Raw genomic sequence first — 22,789 nt, forward strand, 5'->3', positions numbered from 1 at the left:
ATTTCAGGGAATGTCCGCTGGGTGAAGTGTGCCTGGTAACTGGGAGTTAGGCCAGTGGTTCTCAACACTGAGTCACAATCACTTCACAACATTTCAGTGGGTTTTGTCATACATTGACATGAATCAGCCATATAGTTACACGTATTCCCCATCCCGATCCCCCCTCCCACCTCCCTCTCCACCCGACTCCTCTGGGTCCTCCCAGTGCACCAGGCCCGAGCACTTGTCTCATGCATCCCACCTGGGCTGGTGGTCTGTTTCACCATAGATAATATACATGCTGTTCTTTCAAAACATCCCACCCTCACGTTCTCCCCCAGAGTTCAAAAGTCTGTTCTGTACTTCTGTGTCTCTTTTTCTGTTTTGCATATAGGGTTATCGCTACCATCTATCTAAATCCCATATATATGTGTTAGTATGCTGTAATGTTCTTTATCTTTCTGGCTTACTTCACTCTGTATAATGGGCTCCAGTTTCGTCCATCTCATTAGAATTGATTCAAATGAATTCTTTTTAATGTCTGAGTAATATTCCATGGTGTATATGTACCACATCTTCCTTATCCATTCATCTGCGGATGGGCATCTAGGCTGCTTCCATGTCCTGGCTATTATAAACAGTGCTGCAATGAACATTGGGGTGCACGTGTCTCTTTCAGATCTGGATTCCTCAGTGTGTATGCCCAGAAGTGGGATTGCTGGGTCATAAGGCAGTTCTATTTCCAGTTTTTTAAGAAATCTCCACACTGTTTTCCATAGTGGCTGTACTAGTTTGCATTCCCACCAACAGTGTAAGAGGGTTCCCTTTTCTCCACACCCTCTCCAGCATTTATTGCTTGTAGACTTTTGGATAGCAGCCATCCTGACTGGCGTGTAATGGTACCTCATTGTGGTTTTGATTTGCATTTCTCTGATGATGAGTGATGTTGAGCATCTTTTCATGTGTTTGTTAGCCATCTGTATGTCTTCTTTGGAGAAATGTCTGTTTAGTTCTTTGGCCCATTTTTTGATTGGGTCGTTTATTTTTCTGGAATTGAGCTTCAGGAGTTGCTTGTATATTTTTGAGATTAATCCTTTGTCTGTTTCCTCATTTGTTATGATTTTCTCCCAATCTGAGGGCTGTCTTTTCACCTTACTTATAGTTTCCTTTGTTGTGCAAAAGCTTTTAATTTTCATTAGGTCCCATTTGTTTATTTTTGCTTTTATTTCCAATATTCTGGGAGGTGGGTCATAGAAGATCTTGCTGTGATTTATGTCGGAGAGTGTTTTGCCTATGTTCTCCTCTAGGAGTTTTATAGTTTCTGGTCTTACATTTAGATCTTTAATCCATTTTGAGTTTATTTTTGTGTATGGTGTGCTTAGTACATTGCACTTTCAAGATACAATCTTTTTGTCTGTTGACTTGTTTCTTTGTTTTTGTTGCTGTTCAGTTTTTAAGACGTGTTTGACCCTGCCAACCCATGAATTGCAGCACGTCAGGCTCCTCTGTCCTCCCCTATCTCTCAGAGTTTGCTCAAATTCATGACATTTTGTCAGTAACACTATCTGAACCTCTCATCTTCTGCTGCCCCTTTCTCCTTTCGCCTTCAGTCTTTCCCAGAATCAGGGTCTTTTCCAAAGAGTTGGATGTTTGAATCAGGTGGCCAAAATATTGGAGCTTCAGCCTCAGCAACAGACTTTTCTGTGAATATTCAGGGTTTATTTCCTTTAGGATTGACTGGTTTGATCTCCTTGGTGTCCAAGGGACTCTCAAGAGTCTTCTCCAGCACCAAATTCAAAAGCATCAATTCTTCAGCATTCACTCTTCTTTATGGTCCAACTCATGTATGGTCATCCATACATGACTACTGGAAAAACCATAGCTTTGACTATGTGAATATTTGTCGAAAAGTGATGTCACTGTTTTTTAATATGCTTTCCTCACAAGGAGGAGAAGGCAATGGCAACCCACTCCAGTATTCTTGCCTGGAGAATCTCATGGACAGAGGAACCTGGTGGGCTGCAGTCCACGGGGTCACGAAGAGTCGGACATGACTGAGTGATTTCACTTTCATGCATTGGAGAAGGCAATGGCAACCCACTCCAGCGATCTTGCCTAGAAAATCCCAGGGATGGCGGAGCCTGGTGGGCTGCTGTCTGTGGGTCGCACAGAGTCAGACATGACTGAAGCGAATTAGTAGCAGCAGCAGCAGCCACCCAAGGAGCAAGTGTCTTTATTTTATGGCTGCAGTTACCATCAAGTGATTTCAAGGAAAGAAAATCTGTCACTGCTTCCACTTTTTCCTCTTCTATTTGCCATGAAGGGACTGGATGTCATGATCTTAGTTTTTTAATGTTGAGTTTCAAGTCAGCTTTTTCACTCTCCTTTTTCACCTTCATCAAGAGGCTGTTTAGTTTCTCTTTGCCTTTAGAGTGGTATACATCTGCATATCTGAGATTGTTGATATTTCTCCTGACAATCTTGATCCTAGCCTGCAAATTCATTAAGTCCATCATTTCTCATGATTTACTCTGCATATAAGTTAAATGAGCAGGATGGCAATATACAGACTTATCATAAAGCTTTCACAATTTAGAACCAGTCAGTTGTTTCATTCCTGGTTCTAGCTGTTGCTTCTTGACTTGCATACAGGTTTCTCATAAGACAGGTAAGGTGGTCTGGTATTCCCTTCTCCTTAAGAATTTTCCAGCTTTTTTGTTATCCACATAGTCAAAGTCTCTAGAGTAGCCAATGAAGCAAAAGTAGATGCTTCCCCCCGCCGCCCTGGAATTCCTTGCTTTCTCTATAACCCAGTGGATACTGGCAATTTGTTCTCTGGTTCTTCTGACTTTTCTAAACCCAGCTTGTACATCTGGAAGTTCTTGGTTCATGTAGTACTGAAGCCTAACTTGAAGGATTTTGAGCATTACCTTGTTAGCATGTGAAGTGAGTGCAATTGTATGGTAATTTGAACATTCTTTGGCATTGTTCTTCTTTGGGACTGGAATGAAAACTGACTTCCAGCCCTGTGACCTCTGCTGAGTTTTCCAAATTTGTCAACATATTGAATGCAGGACTTCAACAGCATCATCTTTTAGGATTTGAAATAGCTCAGCTGGAAGTTCTATCACCTCCACTAACTTTGCTTATAGTAATGTTACCTAAGGCCCACATAACTCCATACTCCAAGTTGTCTGGCTCTAGGTGAATGAACACACAATCATGGTTATCCGGATCATTAAGACTTCTTCTTCTTTTTTTTAATAGCTCGTCTGTATATTCTTGTCACTTCTTAATCTATTCTGCTGCTTCTTTTTTTTCTCTTTTTTTTATTTTTTATTTTTTCCATTTATTTCTTCTGCTTCTATCCATTTATCTCTTCTGCTTCTATTAGGTCCTTCAGTTTCTGTCTTTATAATGCCCATCCTTGCATGAAATGTTTCCTTGGTATTTCCAATTTTCTTGAAGAGACCTCTGGTCTTTCCCATTCTATTGTTTTCCTCTATTTCTTTTCATTGTTCATCTAAGAATGTTTATTTATATAAGAATATTTATTTATATATTGTTTATATAAGAATGTTTACTTATATACTAAGTGTTTGTTTATATAATTTACCAAATTCATCAAATATTGCTTCTATTTAAGTAAAATAACTTTGGGCTTAAACACATTAAACATATAATTTTGTTTTTGACTATGTGTCTAAAATACAAAGTTCATTTAATGGTCTATTCAAGCATAATAATTTTTTCCTCAGTTATGACTTTGCATTTCAGGGTAAAATAATTATTTTTAAGTTTGTATGTTCACAAAGTACTTTTACATCAAATATTGTAGTGTATGTCTTTCTCAAAGACTGTTGACATTTTTAAATGAATTTTTCACAAATCTATAGTCTTGCCATATAAACAAAACTATGCATAATTAATATAGCACTTTTACTGTCTCCCAGTAAAAGTAGTTTTCCACTAAACTATTTGATATTTCTTATATAATAACCCACAAGAAACAATTTTACTTTGTAATTCAATGCTAGGAATTATTTTTTAATTTCATGAAATTGGTATTCTTCCTCATTCAGAAAATAACAGTAATAACAATACTTTCTCTCTCCTAACTTGAGAGTCAGGGATCTCAGACATATTTGGTACAGTGAGACCAGAATGTATTTAATGCTTTACATATATTTGTTTATTTAATTCAATTACTTAAATATAATTGTGTGTATGCATGTGAAAGTCACTCAGTTGTATCTGACTCTTTATAACCCCATGGACTGTAAAGTGCTCCGGGCTCCTCCATCCATGGAATTTTCCAGGCAAGAACACTAGAGTTGATTGCCATTCCCTGCTCTAGAGCATCTTCCTAACCCAAACTCAGGTCTCTTGCATTGCAGTCAGATTCTTTACCATCTGAGCCACCAGGGAAGCCCTTACATATACTTTACTACCTTGTTATTGCTGAGAAACTTTGCTCGTAAAGGGTAAATAACACATGTAAGGTCACACTGTATATATGGAGTATTCCTGGCATCTCACCCAAGCTCTGGCTCCACAACTTGTGCTTAAATGTGTTTATTTCCCAGTTCACCACTACAGAAGTTTTATTGGTCCTTATGGCTTCTGTATTAAGCTGCTTTTGTGGAGAGAGTTGGAGTTTAATAGATACAAATAAATTAAAATAGTGCCTGTTTATTTTCAATGGAAAAGCACTGAGCTAAAAGTCATCATCATTCCCTTGCAAATGCTTTAAAATGAATCAGTTTGGTTTCAGAGATTAGTACAAAATTGTAAGCAAAACCACTGAAAAGAAATAATATTGCATTCTTAGTTTCTATGTTGATGGTAACTGTTTATAGGGAAACTACATTTATTAAATTTTTCTAATGAGAAAACTATGTTAATATGGAAACAAAGCCAAACTTTAATTAATATTTAGAATATTACTCTCCTGTTATCACATCACTATAGTAAAATCATCAATGTCATCATTTTCTTCATTAAAACACTTAGCTAAAAATCAAGTGTATGTTATAGTAATCCAAGCATAAGCTTTTGAAGCCAGTAGTTAACATACTGTTATTACTTTAGTTCAGCTATTAACCTTTCACAAACACATACACAAAAACGTATGTTTTAGATACAAGCAATTAAAATCATGCAAAAGCAAATTAACATTAAACTAAATTAAAGTACTATTAAAATGAGCCTCAAAGTACTCAGTCTCTCTTGCTGCCTAGCTATTTAAAATAAACAGTGTGTATAAGTATGACTAAGAATAATTCCTGCAGAGAAAAAAGATGAGAAATAAGAAATAGTGACTTTTCTCATTCTAACATACTTAATAATTTATTTTTCAAAAAATCATGTAAATATATTACTACTAGTTCCATATAATAGACATACTATATCATATTTCCTATATACTTTTTATTCAAACTCTATTACCTTAGTGAATAACCATAAAGCCCTTAGTAGGGTCAGATTAAATGCTTACCTTAGATGATCCTTTTGTTCTTATATCTTACTTTATCTCTAGACACAGTCATCTATCTGGAATATAAATTAGGGCAGAGGAACAAAAAGGAAGTTACTATAGCCCATGAAATTTTGAATGATTTTAAGTTTGTTCCTTATTCAGATGCTAAGTAGTGTCTGACTCCTTGTGACCCCATGGACTGTAGCACGCCAGACTTTGTTACCCTTCACTATCTCCCTGAGTTTTCTCAAACTCATGCCCATTAGTCAGTGATGCCATCCATCCATCTTATCCTCTGTTGACCCCTTATCCTTCTGCCTTCAATCTTCCCCAGCATCAAGGTTTTTTCCAATGAGTCAGCCGTTCCCATCAGATGGCCAAAGTTTTGAACCTTAAGCTTCAGCATCAGAACTTCCAGTGAATATTGAGAGTTGATTTCCTTTAGGGTTGATTGGTATGATATCCTTGCAGTCAAAGGGTCTCTTAAGAGTCTTTTCCAGCACCACAATTCAAAAGGATCAACTCTTAAGCACTCAGCCTTCTTTATGCTCCAACTCTCACATCTGTACATGACTACTGGAATAAACAGAACTTTCACTACACAGACCTTTCTTGGCAAAGTGATGTCTTTTTAATGTGCTCTTTAGGTTTGTCATAGCTTTCCTTCCAAGGAGTTCGGTTCTGTTCAGTCACTCTATCATGTCTGACACTTTGCAACACCATGGACGGCAGCACTCCAAGCTTCCCTGTCCATCACCAACTCCCGGAGCTTGCTCAAACTCATGTCCTTCAAGTCGGTGATGCTATGCAACATCTCATCCTCTGTCATCCCCTTCTCCTCCTGCCTTCAATCTTTCCCAACATCAGGGTCTTTTCCAATGAGTCAGTTCTTTGCATCAGGTGGCCAAAGTATTGGAGCTTCAGCTTCAGCATCAGTCCTTCCAATGAATATGCAAGGAGTTAAGTGTCTTTTAATTTCATGGTTGCAGTCACATCTGCAGTGATTTTTGGTGTCCAAGAAAAAAATCTGTGGCTGCTTCCACTTTTTCATCTTCTATTTGCCATGAAGTGATGGGACCAGATGCCATGATCTTAGTTTTCTTGAATGTTGAGTTTTAAGCCAATGTTTTCACTCTCCTCTATCACATTCATCAGGAGTCTCTTTAGTTCCTTTTCACTTTCTGCCATTAGAGTGGTATTCATCTGCATACCTGAGGTTATTGATATTTTTCCCATCAATCTTGATTCCAGCTTGTGAGTCATCCAACCCACTGTTTCCCATGATGTACTCTGCATAAAAGTCAAATAAGCAGGGTGACAATATACAGCCTTGTACTTCTTTCCCAGTTTGGAACCAGTCTGTTGTTCCATGACTGATTCTAACTATTGCTTCTTGACTTGCATTCAGGTTTCTTAGGAGACAGGTAAAGTGGTCTGATATTCCTGTCCCTGAAGAATTTTCCACAGTTTGTTATGATCCACACAGTCAGAGGTTTAGCATAGTCAATGAAGCAGAAGAAGACGTTTTCTGGAATTCTCTTGATTTTTATTTTTATTTTTTTAATGATCCAATGTAGAGTGGCAATTTAACATTTTGTTCCTATGCCTTTTCAAAACCCAGCTTGTATTTCTGATGGTTTTTGGTTCATGTACTACTGAAGCCTACCTTGAAGGATTTTTGAACATTACTTTGGCTAGCATGTGAAATGAGCTCAAATGTGTGTTAGTTCAAACATTCTTTGGCATTGCCTTTCTTCGGGATTGAAATGAAAACTGACTTTTTCCAGTCCTGTGGCCACTACTCAATTTTCCAAATTTGCTAACATATTGAGTGCATCCCTTTAACAACATAATTTTTTTAGTATTTGAAATAGTTCAGCTGGAATTCTATCACTTCCACCAGCTTTGTTGGTAATAATGCTTCCTAGACAGCATATGAAAAGCAAAGACATCACTTTGTTGACAAAGATCCATATAGTCAAAGTTATGGTTTCTCCAGTAGTCATGTATGGATGTGAGAGCTGAATCATAAAGAAAGCTGAGCGCTGAAGTATTGACGCTTTTGAACTGTGGTGTTGAAGACTCTTGAGAGTCCCTTGGACTGCAAGGTGATCTAACCAGTCAATCCCAAAGGAAATCAGTCCTGAATATTCTTTGGAAGGACTAATGCTGAAGCTCCAATACTTTGGCAACCTGATGCAAAGAGCTGACTCATTGGAAAAGACTCTGATGCTGGGAAAGTTTGAGGGTCAAAGAAGAGGCGACAGAGAATGAGATATCTTGACGGAATCACCAACTTTAGATTTAGCATTTTCCTAATATTAAACGTAAAACAACTGTTATCTTTAAGAGAGATACTCATTATAAAACAATATGCAGTTGTTTGGCACTATTATTTTTCAGGGCTTGAATATGTATCATCTCATTTATGGGGATGAAATACGGTGATTAATTTTATTTAAATAAACACCAGGTAGGGATTTGGTAGCAATTTTAGTTAATTCCACATTTATTAAACATCTACTATGTGCTTCTAAAATTTAATTTGCCAGTAAATAAAGTACAATAATAGCATTACAGGAAAAATAGCATAAAAGTTAGGGGTGTGTGTGTGTTTTTGTGTACACAATTTAATAAGGATCTAACTTTGACCTTTTGGTACCAACAAAGTAAGAAATACATAAATCTTGTAATCCAAGCATTTTTTAAAGGTCTCTTCAATAGAATCACATTTGATACAGTTCAAAAAATCAGTTTAATGTGTTACATTTTGCAGAGTATTTAACAATAAGAAAAACACCATCCTTGGATTCAGTCTAGTCTAGTGTGTTTTCTTTCAGACTAAGCTCTTTAATTCCCAAGTATGATAATCAATACCTCTTTGATGTATATATGCTAGAAATAATTAGATATATGGTTGAAGTTTAGAGCATTCAAACTGAGGGAATATCAGGAGCAAGTGCCACTGCCAATACGCAATGATAGGAATGAAGATGAACAGGATTGAATCTCCGACTTAAAAAAACTCAATGGAAATGGTGATAAACAATGTTTTATCAAATAATCGCAGTCCATTTTACCCATTTTAATTGAGTCCTTTGTTGAAGGCATATGCATGCACATGGCCTCAGAAGAGGGTTTTGCTATATATTTGCAAAAACTTTCCATTTTATTTTATTCCTCTAATCTCTCTCACTCTCACATTTTACTTAGGGTTTTTCAATCTCATCACTATTCACATTTTGGGCTAGATAATTTTCTGTTGTAAGAGAGTGTCCTATTCATCACCAGGTATTTCTCAGCATCGTTGGCCATTACCAACTAAATTCTAGTATCACTCTCCCCGCTGCCTCATCCTCTGCAGATATCACTACCAAAAGCATCTCTGGATGGACAAAATTAATCAGAGTTAAGAACCCTTGCTTTTACTCCTTGAATCATTATTTAGAAAGTATTTTATGAGAATCCGATGCAACATAGGCGATAGGCTCGTCACGTGGATAGCAGGGCGTCCTAGGTGGCACTAATGGTTAAAACAAACAAACAAAAAAATGCCGGCCAATGAAGGAGATGCAGGAGACCTTGATTCAATCCCTGAGTTGGGAAAATTCTGAAGAGGGGGCCATACCAACCCACTCTAGTATTCTTGTCTGGAGAATCCCATAGACAGAGGAGCCTGGTGAGTTACAGCCCATGGATCACAAAAGAGTCTGATACAACTTAGCACTTAAATAACAACAAGAGAAAGCTAATAGCACAAAATTAATTATTAGAAAGAAAAGGGAAAAATCCACTAAATTTGGTCTTGAAAAACATAAAGTCTAGTTGTGGCAAGCAGGGACTACTCTTCGTTGTGTAGTTTCTCATTTCAGGGCTTTCTCTTGTTGCAGAGCACAGGCTCTAGCTAGGTACACAGGCTTCAGGATTTACAGTGTGTGGACTCAGCAGATGTGGCTATTAGGCTTAGTTGCCCTCAGGCATATGGGATTTTCCTGGACCAGGGATTGAAGGGGTGTCCTCTGAATTGCACCACTAGACCACAAGGGAAGCCCAGCATTAATATTTTTGCTATCAGTTACTCTTCTGAACCTTTTTCAGCTTATTTAGGATGTCTAAAATAGAACAGAAGATCTATTCAAGGAGCTTTCTATTCTGACTTGTACTTCTTTTTCTTAGCTTTACTTCTTAGTAGCTCTGTTTTCTCTTTCTTTAAACTAAGTCCCTTGAAGGGAGCTCACATTTCCTTGCATAAAGGATCACTTCTGGACCTTCTTGACTTGCTGAATGTAAAGGTACTGCCTAAAGAAAATGTTCTCTCATACAAAATCGGAGAAAAAGAGTGTCAGTGAAGGAAGGGAAATGAGGCACTGGGCACCCAAATGTATAGAGGGCTGCAATGTCTTTTAACCAAAACTGTTGCCAAGTAAATCTTTCATCCAGCTTATGATTTTTCATCCCCTGTGGTTCTCATTGGGAGGGTCTCATTGTCTCACCCAACCAGAGGGGAGACTATAAGAGGGTATCGGGTCATCGTGCATTTGTGTTGTTCTCACAACATTCTCTTATCCATTTTATCAATACCACTTTACTGTCCTCATCTGCACCCCTTCCTGCATCTTTCTTTTTTGTTATGTGCTTCATAACTACCTTAAATAAAGGGTATAATATGGAGAAAATAAAAGATTCTGAAAATACTCATGAAGGTAAATAGTAGACTTAAATGAATTTAAATTAGCGTTGCTTCCAAATTTCTGCCTTAGTAATAAATCAAAAACCAAATTAGATGAAAGATCATGACACAGTCCTTAGTTCTCACACTCGGTCAGTGTGCGAGCTTCAGAAATTTACCATGTCATGTTTATTGTGTGCTAATTAATCAGAAAGTGTATGTGAATGCTATTGTAGTGATTAAACTGTAGGGGTACATTTCATTATTTTTGGACTTGTCACCATTTATCCTACATTCTTTGATTAGATACATCGTAATTTCCACCCCCCTGCTTTCTTCAGATATAATGGACAAATTTACCTGTGTATATTTAAATTGTAAAATGTAGTGTTTTGATATATATTGCTATTGCTTTGTCATTAAATTTTGTCCAATCTTTGTGACTTCTTGGACTATAGCCCACCAGGCTCCTCTGTCCATGAGATTTCCCGGCAAGAATACTGGAGTGGGTTGCCACTCCTTCTCCAGGGATTCTTTCCAATCCAGATATTGAACCCGAACCTCCTGCATTGGCAGGTGGATTCTTTACCACTGAACCACATACATATATACTGTGAAATGTATACCACAAGTTAGTTATCACATCTATTAACTCACAAAGGTAACATTTGTGTTCTGTGTGTGTGTGTGTGTGTGTGTGTGTGTGTGTGTGTAGTAACATGTTAAGTCTTCTCTCTTAGTCGATATGAGTACATAGCATAGTATCATTAAGTATCATCACCATGTTGACCATTAGATCTTCACTTAAACTTTAAGATTCGCTTATTTTTTTAACTATCAAATGTAGAACTCTTAGCTTTGATTCCAGAATTTTAAAATTGTTTGCTACTAAGATGAAAATGGATGAACTCTGTTGGTGGCTGACCAGGGTGCAATTCAGAGCCCTGGTGCTGCAGGATAGAAAAGCACAGTCTGCCATTAGCCTTACTTCCTTGCTAGTACCCTTCCCTGTTGGCCTAGCACATTTTTTTCTCTTTGATTCCAGTTTGTCTAGTTTAGGAATTGTGGGAAAGATATCTATTTCTGCTTTATTGACTATGCCAAAACCTTTGACTGTGTGGATCACAATAAACTGTGGAAAATTCTGAGAGAGATGGGAATACCAGACCACCTGACTTGCCTCCAGAGAAACCTGTATTCAGGTCTGGAATCAACAGTTATAACTGGACATGGAACAACAGACTGATTCCAAATAGGAAAAGGAGTATGTCAACGCTGTATATTGTCACCCTGCTTATTTAACTTATATGCCGAGTATATCATGAGAAACCCTTGGCTGGAGGAAGCACAAGCTGGAATCAAGATTGCCGGGAGAAATATCAATAACCTCAGATATGCAGATGACACCACCCTGATGGAAGAAAGTGAAGAAGAACTAAAGAGCCTCTTGATGAAAGTGAAAGAGGAGAGTGAAAAAGTTGACTTATAACTCAACATTCAGAAAACCGAGATCACGGCATCTGGTCCCATCACTTCATGGGAAATGGGGAAATAGTGGAAACAGTGGCTGACCTTATTTTTGGGGGCTCCAAAATCACTGCAGATGGTGACTGCAGCCATGAAATTAAAAGACGCTTACTCCTTGGAAGAAAAGTTATGACCAACCTAGACAGCATATTGAAAAGCAGAGACATTACTTTGTCAACAAAGATCCATCTAGTCAAGGCTATGGTTTTGCCAGTGATCATGTATGGATGTGAGAATTGGACTATAAAGAAAGCTGAGTGCTGAAGAATTGATGCTTTTGAGCTGTGGTGTTGGAGAAGACTCTTGAGAGTCCCTTGGACTGCAAGGAGATCCAACCAGTCCATCCTAAAGGAGATCAGTCCTGGGTGTTCATTGGAAGGACTGATGTTGAAGCTGAACTCCAATACTTTGGCCACCTGATGTGAAGAGCTGACTAATTTGGAAAGACCCTGATGCTGGGAAGGATTGGGGGCAGAAGGAGAAGGGGACAGCAGAGGATGAGATGGTTTGATGGCATCCCCGACTCGATGGACATGGGTTTGTGTGGACTCTGGGAGTTGGTGATGAACAGGGGGGCCTGGCATGCTGTGATTCATGGGACCTCAAAGAGTCAGACATGACTGAGCAACTGAACTGAACTGAACTGAGTAGCAGCAAGACAGTGGTAGAACTTTGGAATTAATTCTATTGTCTCACTGATCTTTCCCAAGTCAAGCAAAAAGGTGCCCATTTCTAAATTCTCATAAGAATAATGAAGATTATTCATTCATTTATTCAGTCAACACAGAAATATTATATACCTATGATCTACCCACTGTGCTAGTAGCTTCATGTTAATTAGTTATGGTTGAGAATACAATAAAGGAATAAAATCCAGGTGTGCCTGATAGTAGATCAGTTGTTCTATATTTGATCCTACATGGAATGCATGAGAAAAGTTTACTTATGTACATCAGAATATTTTTGTAATGTAAATCTGCATTTTACAAAATGTTTATCACGTATTCCTCATTTTATCTAATTTGTAAGTTATTTTTATCAGATTCTTTGTTAAACGGTCATTTGTGGACTAATAAAAAGTTTTTTTCCTTAAAGGTGTGATGATTGAAGGAGTGAGATTAAACATGTGATGAAGAAATGTATCCCTTATTGTATGTTTAATGTGGTTTAAATTATAAAACCCGGTATTTATAAGTCGTATAATACACATCTCCCCACTTATATCCTTTTCAATAAATGCAGCATAGTCTCTGATACACAGTAAAACTTCTTTTCCCTTGGTGGGAATAAGTCCCTCACCCAACCATTGTATACTATATAGATAGATAGATATAGATAGATATATACATACACATATATACATGCTATATATATGTTACATATGTATATACTGTATATGTACATATACTATATACAGGCTTCCTGGGTGGTTCAGCAGTAAGGAATTCACCTGCAATGCAGAAGACACAGGAGACATGGGTTTGATCCCTGGGTCAGGAAGATCCCCCGTAGAAGGGCATGGCAACCTACTGCAGCATTCTTGCCTGAAGAATTCCATGGGCAGAGGAGCTGGTGGGCTATAGTCCATAGGGTTGCAGAGTGGGATATGGCTGAGCATGCATACACATACTACATATATATGCTGCATTTTAAGCTAAGAAAATATCATTGCTAGTTACCTACTTAAGAATAAATTTTTAAAATTTATAGCAGACTTTATTGTTTCATAAGTTGTTTAATATATTTGTGTCATTTTGATGTAATTTGGTAATGTGTGTGAAGTAATTGTGAATACAAATTGTTGAGTTGTTTTACTAAAATTAGCAAAATGCAATACTTTACTGCCTATTAAATCCAGTAAAATAAATTAAGAAGACATTATAATTAAAAGAAATAGCAGTAACTTAACATCATGATGCCATAAACATCATTATAAGTGTCCTCTGTGGGTATAGGGTATTAAGCATGCCAAATAGGAATGACTATCTGAATTAAGTTATTTACATTGTTCAAGAAAAAAAAAAAGTATAAGTGTCTACTCCACTCCATTTTTTTCCAGTGAGTAACCACCAATAAAACATATACTATTTGTTATCTTCCAGGCAATACAGCTAAAGTGTATATTGAGATTCAGGATGAAAATGATCATCCCCCAGTGTTTCAGAAAAAATTCTACATTGGAGGTGTGTCTGAAGATGCAAGGATGTTTGCTTCTGTGCTAAGAGTTAAGGTATGAGAACATTTATTAAGATACAGAACTAAAAGTGAAAACAAATAGCTCACATTTTGCAAATAAATTATAGCCATATAATCTATATTAACTGAATGCATATTTCTATTGTTTAAATGAAAGTCTGAACCTTACAGATATATGAGTTTAATTAGTCAAACTAAATACAGATTAATTATGAGGTGAATGCTGAGTAACTTTTGTGCTTTATTTTCACTATGAAAATAGAAACACATTTCTTATGATGTTTTACATAGAATAGAATATTAAGATGTATGTTTTCCTAGTAGATTTGTATGCCTTTTATATTAAGGTCTGATTTAAAATAATTCCAAAGATTCTCAGAATGGAGTCTTATAGCAAATATAAAATTGCTATTTTCTAATTGAAGAAGTAATGAAATAAATTTTGTAATTTTTTTAGCAATCAGTTTTAAAAATTCAAAATGCTAGTTGAATCAATGTGAAAAATAATGCTACTAACTTCAGTACTTCAGTAAAGATTTTTAAAAATCTTGATAGATCAGAAATATTTTGCTCACCTAGTTTAAAAATACAACATCTAAGATTAAAGTTGCTAATTTGAAATTTTTCTTTAGTTAATTACCAAATATGTGTTCAATAGTTAGCAGTACATAAATTTGAAGAATGTTTTATAACTAAGAAGTAAATTTGTAAATATTGCATTACACTGAGGGAAATTTTGTAGGCTATAAGACTTTATTAGATTTATTTTTCTGAAACTATTTTAATGATCAAATTTTAAAATAGCTATTAATGTAAAAGCATAAAACTTAAATATCTCTAAGCAAATCCAGCTGTTGATTGCTTCAAGTTTGGCACATGGGTAGATAATTGCCTTTCTTTCCCTATTATCAGGATCTTCATGATTGAGTTCTTCTTACATGTGATTTTTATCATCTTATAAACATTCTTAATAAGAAAGAAAAATCAAGCAAATAAAGCATGTGTGTGTACTTGCAAAATATCTCTTTCACAGTGCCAGATTTGGACTCTTGATTTGAATCATCAGTTAAAACTAAAATTGGTCTACAAATTTAAGCCAACACATTATATTCAATTTGTATTATGATTAACAAATAACAGTCCTTTGTTGATGATATTTATCTTATTTTACAGTTTAGTATTATAAAGGATTGATTCAGTTCATTCATTCAGTTGGTAAATAATTTCTGAATGTTTATAGTCTGCATTGTTCTAGAAGCTGGACATAGAGCAATTGAAAAATAATCAAACAAAGACCCCCAAATCCCCCACCCTGATAATGCAAACTGGTACAGAAACAAATCATAGATCTAATGTCATGTTAAGAGCTAGACTTGTGTATTTCTAGGTAAGATGCATTCTGGGCATTCTGATACAAAGTCTCTAAAGCCGGAGGAAATTTGGAATTCAATGTGACTAAAAAGCCTGGCTGGGGATGAGACTGGAGATGCAGCCCAGGACTAGGATATGGTATTTATCCTTGATGTATTTTGAAAGAAAGTCTTTTAATGGTTCTGTCTAGAAGTGTGACATAATCCAATACAAAGGGATTATTCTGAATGCTGTGCAGGGTGAGGAGTGGGAAAAGGTACACAGTGTTTTAGATAAGAGTAGAAACCGAGCCCAATGCATCACTAGTCCAGGCAAGAGTTACTAGTGGCTTAAACCATGGTGGTAGAATATGAAGATGATAAGAAGAAAATAAAAAGAAAGCCAAAAAGATTTGCTGATGTGTTATATTAATATGCGGTGCATTAGAGAAAATAAAGGATGACTCAGAGGGTTTTGTTCTGAACAGATCCCCATCACACAGTCCCCATTACTCCCTCAGGTACTGTGGTACAGAAATCAAGAGTTCATTCTTGGAAATTGTATGTTTCGGAGGCTTCTTCAGAAGTGAAGTGAAGTGAAAGCAGCTCAGTCGTGTCTGACTCTTTGCGACTCCATGGAATTCCACAGCCCATGGAATTCTCTAGGGCAGAATACTGGAGTGGGCAGCCTTTCCCTTCTGCAGGGGATCTTCCCAACCCAGGGATCGAACCCAGGTCTCCCGCACTGCAGGCGGATTCTTTACCAGCTGAGCCACAAGGGAAGCCCCAAAGAAGGGAAGTGAAAAGCAAAGGAGGAAAGGAAAGATATACCCATTTGAATGCAGAGTTTTGAAGAATAGCAAGGAGAGATAAGAAAGCCTTCCTCAGTGATTAATGCAAAGAAATAGAGGAAAACAATAGAATGGGAAAGACTAGAGATCTCTTCAAGAAAGTTAGAGATACCAAGGGAACAATTCATGCAGAGATGGACTCCATAAAGGACAGATATGGTAGTGACCTAACAAAAGCAGAAGATATTAAGAAGAGGTGGCCAGAATACACAGAGAACTGTACAAAAAAGATCTTCACAACCCAGATAATCACGATGGTGTGATCACTCACTTAGAGCCAGATATCCTGGAATGTGAAGTCAAGTGGGCCTTAGGAAGCATCACTATGAACAAAGCTAGTGGAGGTGATGGAATTCCAGTTGGGCTATTTCAAATCCTGAAAGATGATGCTGTGAAAGTGCTGCACTCAATATGCCAGCAAATTTGGAAAACTCAGCAGTGGCCACAGGACTGGAAAAGGTCAGTTTTCTTTCCAGTCCTAAAGAATGCTCAAAAACCGAACAATTGCACTTATCTCATACACTAGTAAAGTAATGCTCAAAGTTCTCCAAGCCAGGCTTCAGCAATACGTGAACTGTGAACTTCTAGACATTCAAGCTGGTTTTAGAAAGGGCAGAGGAACCAGAGATCAAATTGCCAACATCTGCTGGATCATCAAAAAAGCAAGAGAGTTCCAGAAAAAACATCTATTTCTATTTTATTGACTATACCAAAGCCGTTCACTGTGTGGATCACAATAAACTGTGGAAAATTCTGAAAGAGATGGGAATAGCAGATCACCTGACCTGCCTCTTGAGAAACCTGCATGCAGGTTAGGAATCAACAGTTAGAACTGGACATGGAACAGCAGACTGGTTCCAAATAGGAAAAGGAGTACACTAAGGCTGTATATTGTCACCCTGCCTATTTAACTTATATGCAGAGTACATCATGAGAAAACCTGGGCTGGAGGAAGCACAAGATGGAATCAAGATTGCTGGGAGAAATATCAATAACCTCAGATATGCAGATAACACTTTATGGTAGAAAGTGAAGAACTAAAGAGCCTCTTGATGAAAGTGAAAGAGAAGAGTGAAAAAGTTGGCTTAAAGCTCAACATTCAGAAAACGAAGATCATGGCATCTGGTTCGATCACTTCATGGGAAATAGATGGGGAAACTGGAAACAATGACTGACTTTCTTTTGTTGGGCTCCAAAATCACTGCAGATGGTGACTGCAGCCATGAAATTAAAAGACGCTTACTCCTTGGAAGAAAAGTTGTGACCAACCTAGATAGCATATTGAAAAGCAGAGACATTACTTTGTCAACAAAGATCCATCTAGTCAAGGCTATGGTTTTGCCAGTGATCATGTATGGATGTGAGAAGTGGACAATAAAGAAAGCTGAGTGCCGAAGAATTGATGCTTTTGAACTGTGGTGTTGGAGAAGACTCTTGAGAGTCCCTTGGACTGCAAGGAAATCCAACCAGTCCATCCTAAAGGAGATCAGTCCTGGGTGTTCATTGGAAGAACTGATGTTGAAGCTGAAACTCCAATACTTTGGCCACCTGATGTGAAGAGCTGACTCATTTGAAAAGACCCTGATTCTGGGAAAGATTGAGGGCGAAGGGGTTGACAGAGGATGAGATGGTTGGATGCCATCATGGACTCAATGGACATGCGTTTGGGTGGACTCTGGGAGTTGGTGATGGACAGGGAGGCCTGACATGCTGCAGTTCATGGGACCTCAAAGAGTCAGACATGACTGAGGGACTGAACTGAACTGAACTGAAGGGATGTAAATGTTTGTTTCTTTAGGACTGCCAAGAATTCTGTAGGACATTCCTTTCTTCAATTGATCCATGGATTATTCAGGCTAGGGAGAGGGGTACATTTTAGAAAACCAACTTCATGCAATACAATATGCTATGTAAGAGGGGATGCACAGACAGAGATACAGAGAGAGATCATGAGAAAGTGTACCAATATAGTGATGCAGGTGTATGTTGTGACAATCAATGCAGTCAAGAAGCACAAATAGTGTGAATTTAAGGGAAGGAGGCATTTTCATTGGTGAAAGAACATAAAAGGTTTTCTGGGACATGAAGAATTTGAGGGTCACTGGGGATTCCCAGGTGGTGTAGTGGTAAAGAATCTGCCTGTCAATACAGGAGACACAAGTTTGATCAATCCCTGGATTGGGAAGATCCCCTAGAGAAGGAAATGATGAACCATTCCACTATTCTTGCCTGGAAAATTCCATTGACAGAGGAACCTGGTGGGCTACAGTCCATGGGGTCGCACAGAGTTGGACAGGACTGAACACACACAAATACAGAGTCATTGGACTTTCTCAAAGTGAAACAAATGAGTAGGATAGTCTAAGCAGCAGAAACACAAAGTCAAACCCAGACGAAGCAAAGTACAGAGTGTGTTAGTGGAACAGTGATAGGAGGACGGGACCTTAGGAAGTGATGAGGGTAATAAATCTTCAGTGGTGAACATTTGCAGATGCTGCCTTTAGCCTTGAACACTGGAAGTTTCTCCTTTCTAAATTTAATCAGAATGAAAGTAAGTTGAGCAGTTCTCAATTCATACTTAGAGCAGCAGAAAAATGTTATTAGAAATAACCCTGGATCAGGGCCAGCCAAACCCTGATCTTGACAGAAATATGATTTAAAAATATAGGGAAGTAGCCTATGACTGTGAAAAATATTTTTTTATTTTTTACCACTTATTGTATAGTATTTGGTAATGTTAGGTGTATTTACCATACATGCAACTTAGTTTGTTTTAGTTGCTCATGAAATGCCTAAAGATAAATAATAAATTTTAAAAGTTATATTATGTATAGGAAGAGATGAGGAAGCATATTACGGATTGACTAAAAAATATGACTGAAATATCAAGCCTAAACTATACTTACTAATTTCAAATATGGACAAAGGATTAAAGACATTGCTAAAAATATGTTAGGAGAAAGGCAACACAGTGAGAATATTATTGAAGTTGATTATCAAATATAAGTGATATAAGAAAGAAAATTGTATATGTAGATATATGTGTGCTCTGAAATGTCATACCTAATTTGCTTACAGACAAATTATTTAAATTTCTTTTTAGAAAATATACACTGTGTACCTGGTGTGTGCTGGAAATACAGAGGCAGGCAAAACAGACTGTCTCTCTGCCCTTATAGAGTTAACATTCCAATAAATCAGACCAAAAAAGCAAGTAATTATTAAAGGTTTTATTTATGAACACATGTAGGCATTTGGATTCTGGCTTAAAAATTCAAATTCACAACATGTTAAAGTAACTCTTGGATTATGTCAAAGGACACAGAGCAAAAGAGTCAATTAGGGACTATTTGCTACATTACCATAGTTTAATGATGGTATCTCTATCACAATTGATACTACCAAATTGATTTTCATTGATCACACCAATTTTAATTGCAGGGAGATGGAGAAGAATAAGGAAATCAAATTGTATTTTTTCTCTTCAGTCTTTAATATAAGAATTAATGTGCATTAGATGTATCACCCATATACCCAAGAGAATTAAAGCAGGAACTCAAATAGGAATTTGTACATCAATGTTCATAGCCGCATTATTCACAATAACTAAAGGTGGAAACAATCTATATAGTGTGTATTAATGGTTAAGTGAATAAACAAAAAGTTGGAAAATTATCTGTCTTAAAAAAAGAAGGAAATTATAGTATATGCTGCACCTTGAAGATGTTATGTTAAGTGAAATAAGCCCAACACAGAAGAAAAGATACTATAAAATTTCAGTTGTATTAGGCTCCTGGAGTTCATAAAAAAGGAAAATAAAGTGGTGGTTGCCAGGATTTATGGGAAGGGGATACTAGAGACTTATTGTTTAGTGATTACAGAGTTTCAATTCAAGAAGATGAAAAAGTTCTAGACATGAGTAGTGGTGATGGTAGCAGAACAATGTAAATGTATTTAATGTTATTGGATTTTACCCTAAAAAATGCTTAAAATCATAAATTGTATGTGATGTATATTTTATCAAAGTAAAAGAAAATCTTAAAACTGGGGCAGGGTGCATCACCAATATTAATAGAATATGAAAACTTTTATTTTCAAAGCTACTACCCTTCATTGATATTCATTCCTCTTATGTTGATCTAAATGTAAATCTCAAATATAAATTTAGAAAAAAATAGGTGTTAGTATATTCATTTTTCTTGACTATAAACTGTGGTTTTTAAAAATATTTTATTCCCCACACATCATCAGTGATCATCAGTATAAGCTACAATCGTTTGGCAGGGATGCTCATTGCGGGTCTATATCACCACTTCTCAGTCTTTAAAGACAGCTTGTCAGAATTTACTTTATTTTACATGTTTAAAGAGACCCCAGAAAATTACGATCCACCAGTTCCTTCTCCAGGGGATCTTCACAACCCAGGGGTTGAACCCGTGTTTCTCCTGCATTGGTAGGCAGACTCTTTACCACTGAGCCACCAGGAAGCCCACAGCTGTGATTAGAGAATGCAGATTTCCTTAATGGCAGAAAGTATAGAAATATGCAAGATCAGCAATGCAGAGAGCAATATAATTTGTTTCTAGACAAAGATAAGGGTCTCTGAGGGATCCTGGTCCTTAGGCCTCTGCCTGCTCATAGGGATATGACAGAAAACAACTCCAACACACCCAGGAGGGTTTGGTGTGTATTACCCTAGTGTAGCATCTTTTACTGGCTTACGTCAAAAATAGTACTAACAATAAACCACTACCCCATGCTTATACTATGCTAAGCACTCTAGACACTTGTCAGAAATTAACTCAGATATTCCCCTCAGAAAGCTCATGAGGTAGCTACTGTTATTCTTTTCAATTTAAAGATAAGACTACAGAGCCACAGACATAATATGTAATATGTGCAGCTAGTGAAGCCAGTCTGGCCTAGAGACAGTACTCTGTCACTTTCTGGGTAGAAGGGCTTGGACTGGACTCAGGTCACTTGGATTCAGTCCCAGATCTGCCCTTAACTCTATGGAACACCGCATTTCATCACTTCACTTCCAGCCATGGTTGTCTTCTCTTATGCAAATTCTGCTTTAGTATTTGGTGCCCTTAAACATCTTTAACTGATTTTGATGCTTTGTATGTTACTTACTTAGCAAAACAATGGCACAGGGGAAAAAAATAGCCAAGTACTTTCAGAGAATTGTTATACTTAAGAACTACATTTTAAAGGTCAACTAGTCTAGATGACTTAATTCTGAAATCCAAAGAAACATTTATATCTTACGAAGCTGATCAAATATTTTATGACAATTTTATCCCTGGTTGCTCTCTATAATAGAGATGTAAACAAGTACCAGTCCAAATTAAGGTCCCATGAAATAGAATTTGGATTCCCCTTTGCCCACACTGGGAAACCCAGCATTATACAAACACTATTCATTGTTTCAAGAGAGTGGTATTTCTTAGGAGATCTTACTAACCATTGGTTTCCTTCATGATTACCATACCTTCTAACCTTCTATGGTTTGATCCTAGAACAAAGTAAATGCACATAGGTGCCTGAAAACTCATTTCCTTCTTGGTATATAACCCTATAACTGAATTTCTATATATATTAATATACATAATTATATATTTACATAATTTTGACATTATACTGTTATCCTATATCTATGTGCTTGTTTTCTCTCCTAGAATTCAAATTTTATCTAAGCAGGTATCATGCTTTCTCACAAACTTAATGACATTATAGAAACATTGTGCTTAACGTCTTAAATTGTTTGAAATTGTATTTATTTTTACATGTATATATGCTTTTTAGCATGTTTAATCAAGACTTTCTATGTAATACTTGAATGCATTTTCTATTTTCAGATAAGAAAAATATACTTTAAACTCTTTTGGGCTTGATTGCAGCCCTGAGAGTGACATAACACATGATTTCTCTGGTAATTTCCCTTCTTGCCAAAATTGGAGCTTAGATTTGGTGATATCTGTATGAACATTATGTGTCTGTCATAGTTTTTCATTGATTTAACTGCTCTGGAGAAACCAAATATCAAGACAATTATTTTTTTCCTATTTTTGCCTAACAGGTGTATTTTTGTTATATGGTAATGATTTACAGTTCAGTTAATAATGTTTTCCTATTGATTTATCAGCTACAGTTTCAAAGTTAAATGTTGGGTTCATCATTAGCAATTTTAGAAGATAGATATAATACAAATGTGGCGTGCTAATGTTTTATGTGATTTCTTGAGTGATTTCACTTTTATTTTTGGTCATCTTTCCCTTTAACTCTTTTTATATTGTAGTATCTTATGTATAAGTAGAAAAGGTCTTATGTAAATATATAATTATGTACATTAATATATATAGAAATTCAGTTATAGGGTTATATACCAAGAAGGAAATGAGTTTTCAGGCACCTATGTGCATTTACATGCAAACTAACTACTCTAAAAGTCTATACATTGGAAACCTGCTTTTTCCCCCTGTACAAGTTGAGAGATGTGAATGAAATACTATCACCAGTTTCTGATGTGTAACATTTGTGCCCTTTGGTCTGGACAAGTACAAAATTATAGTTTTGTTGCTAGTAATATAAATGAACAGGGCCACATTGATCTTTGTAGCCACAAATTGATTGTCCAGATAAAATAATTCTGTATTAAAAAAATATATATATATATTTTATTATTTTCCTCTTTCCCTTCTCTTCAAACAACAACAACAACAACAACAACAAACAG

The 22,789-nt window shown here is 36.7% G+C and overlaps 1 protein-coding gene across 14 annotated transcripts in view; it reads left to right on the forward strand.

Annotated features, from left to right (window-relative positions):
• The window catches only part of PCDH15 (protocadherin related 15), a 767,128-nt gene that overhangs the window by 655,767 nt on the left and 88,572 nt on the right, over window positions 1-22,789 (forward strand). For all 14 annotated transcript variants that reach the window (XM_065919987.1, XM_065919986.1, XM_065919983.1 and 11 more), the window contains one exon: window positions 13,757-13,884. In XM_065919987.1, coding sequence (XP_065776059.1) covers window positions 13,757-13,884 — 128 coding nt within the window. The remainder of the gene's footprint in view (window positions 1-13,756; window positions 13,885-22,789) is intronic.

Source organism: Muntiacus reevesi, chromosome 2 (assembly GCF_963930625.1).
Source record: "Muntiacus reevesi chromosome 2, mMunRee1.1, whole genome shotgun sequence".
Taxonomy (NCBI): Eukaryota; Metazoa; Chordata; class Mammalia; order Artiodactyla; family Cervidae; genus Muntiacus; species Muntiacus reevesi.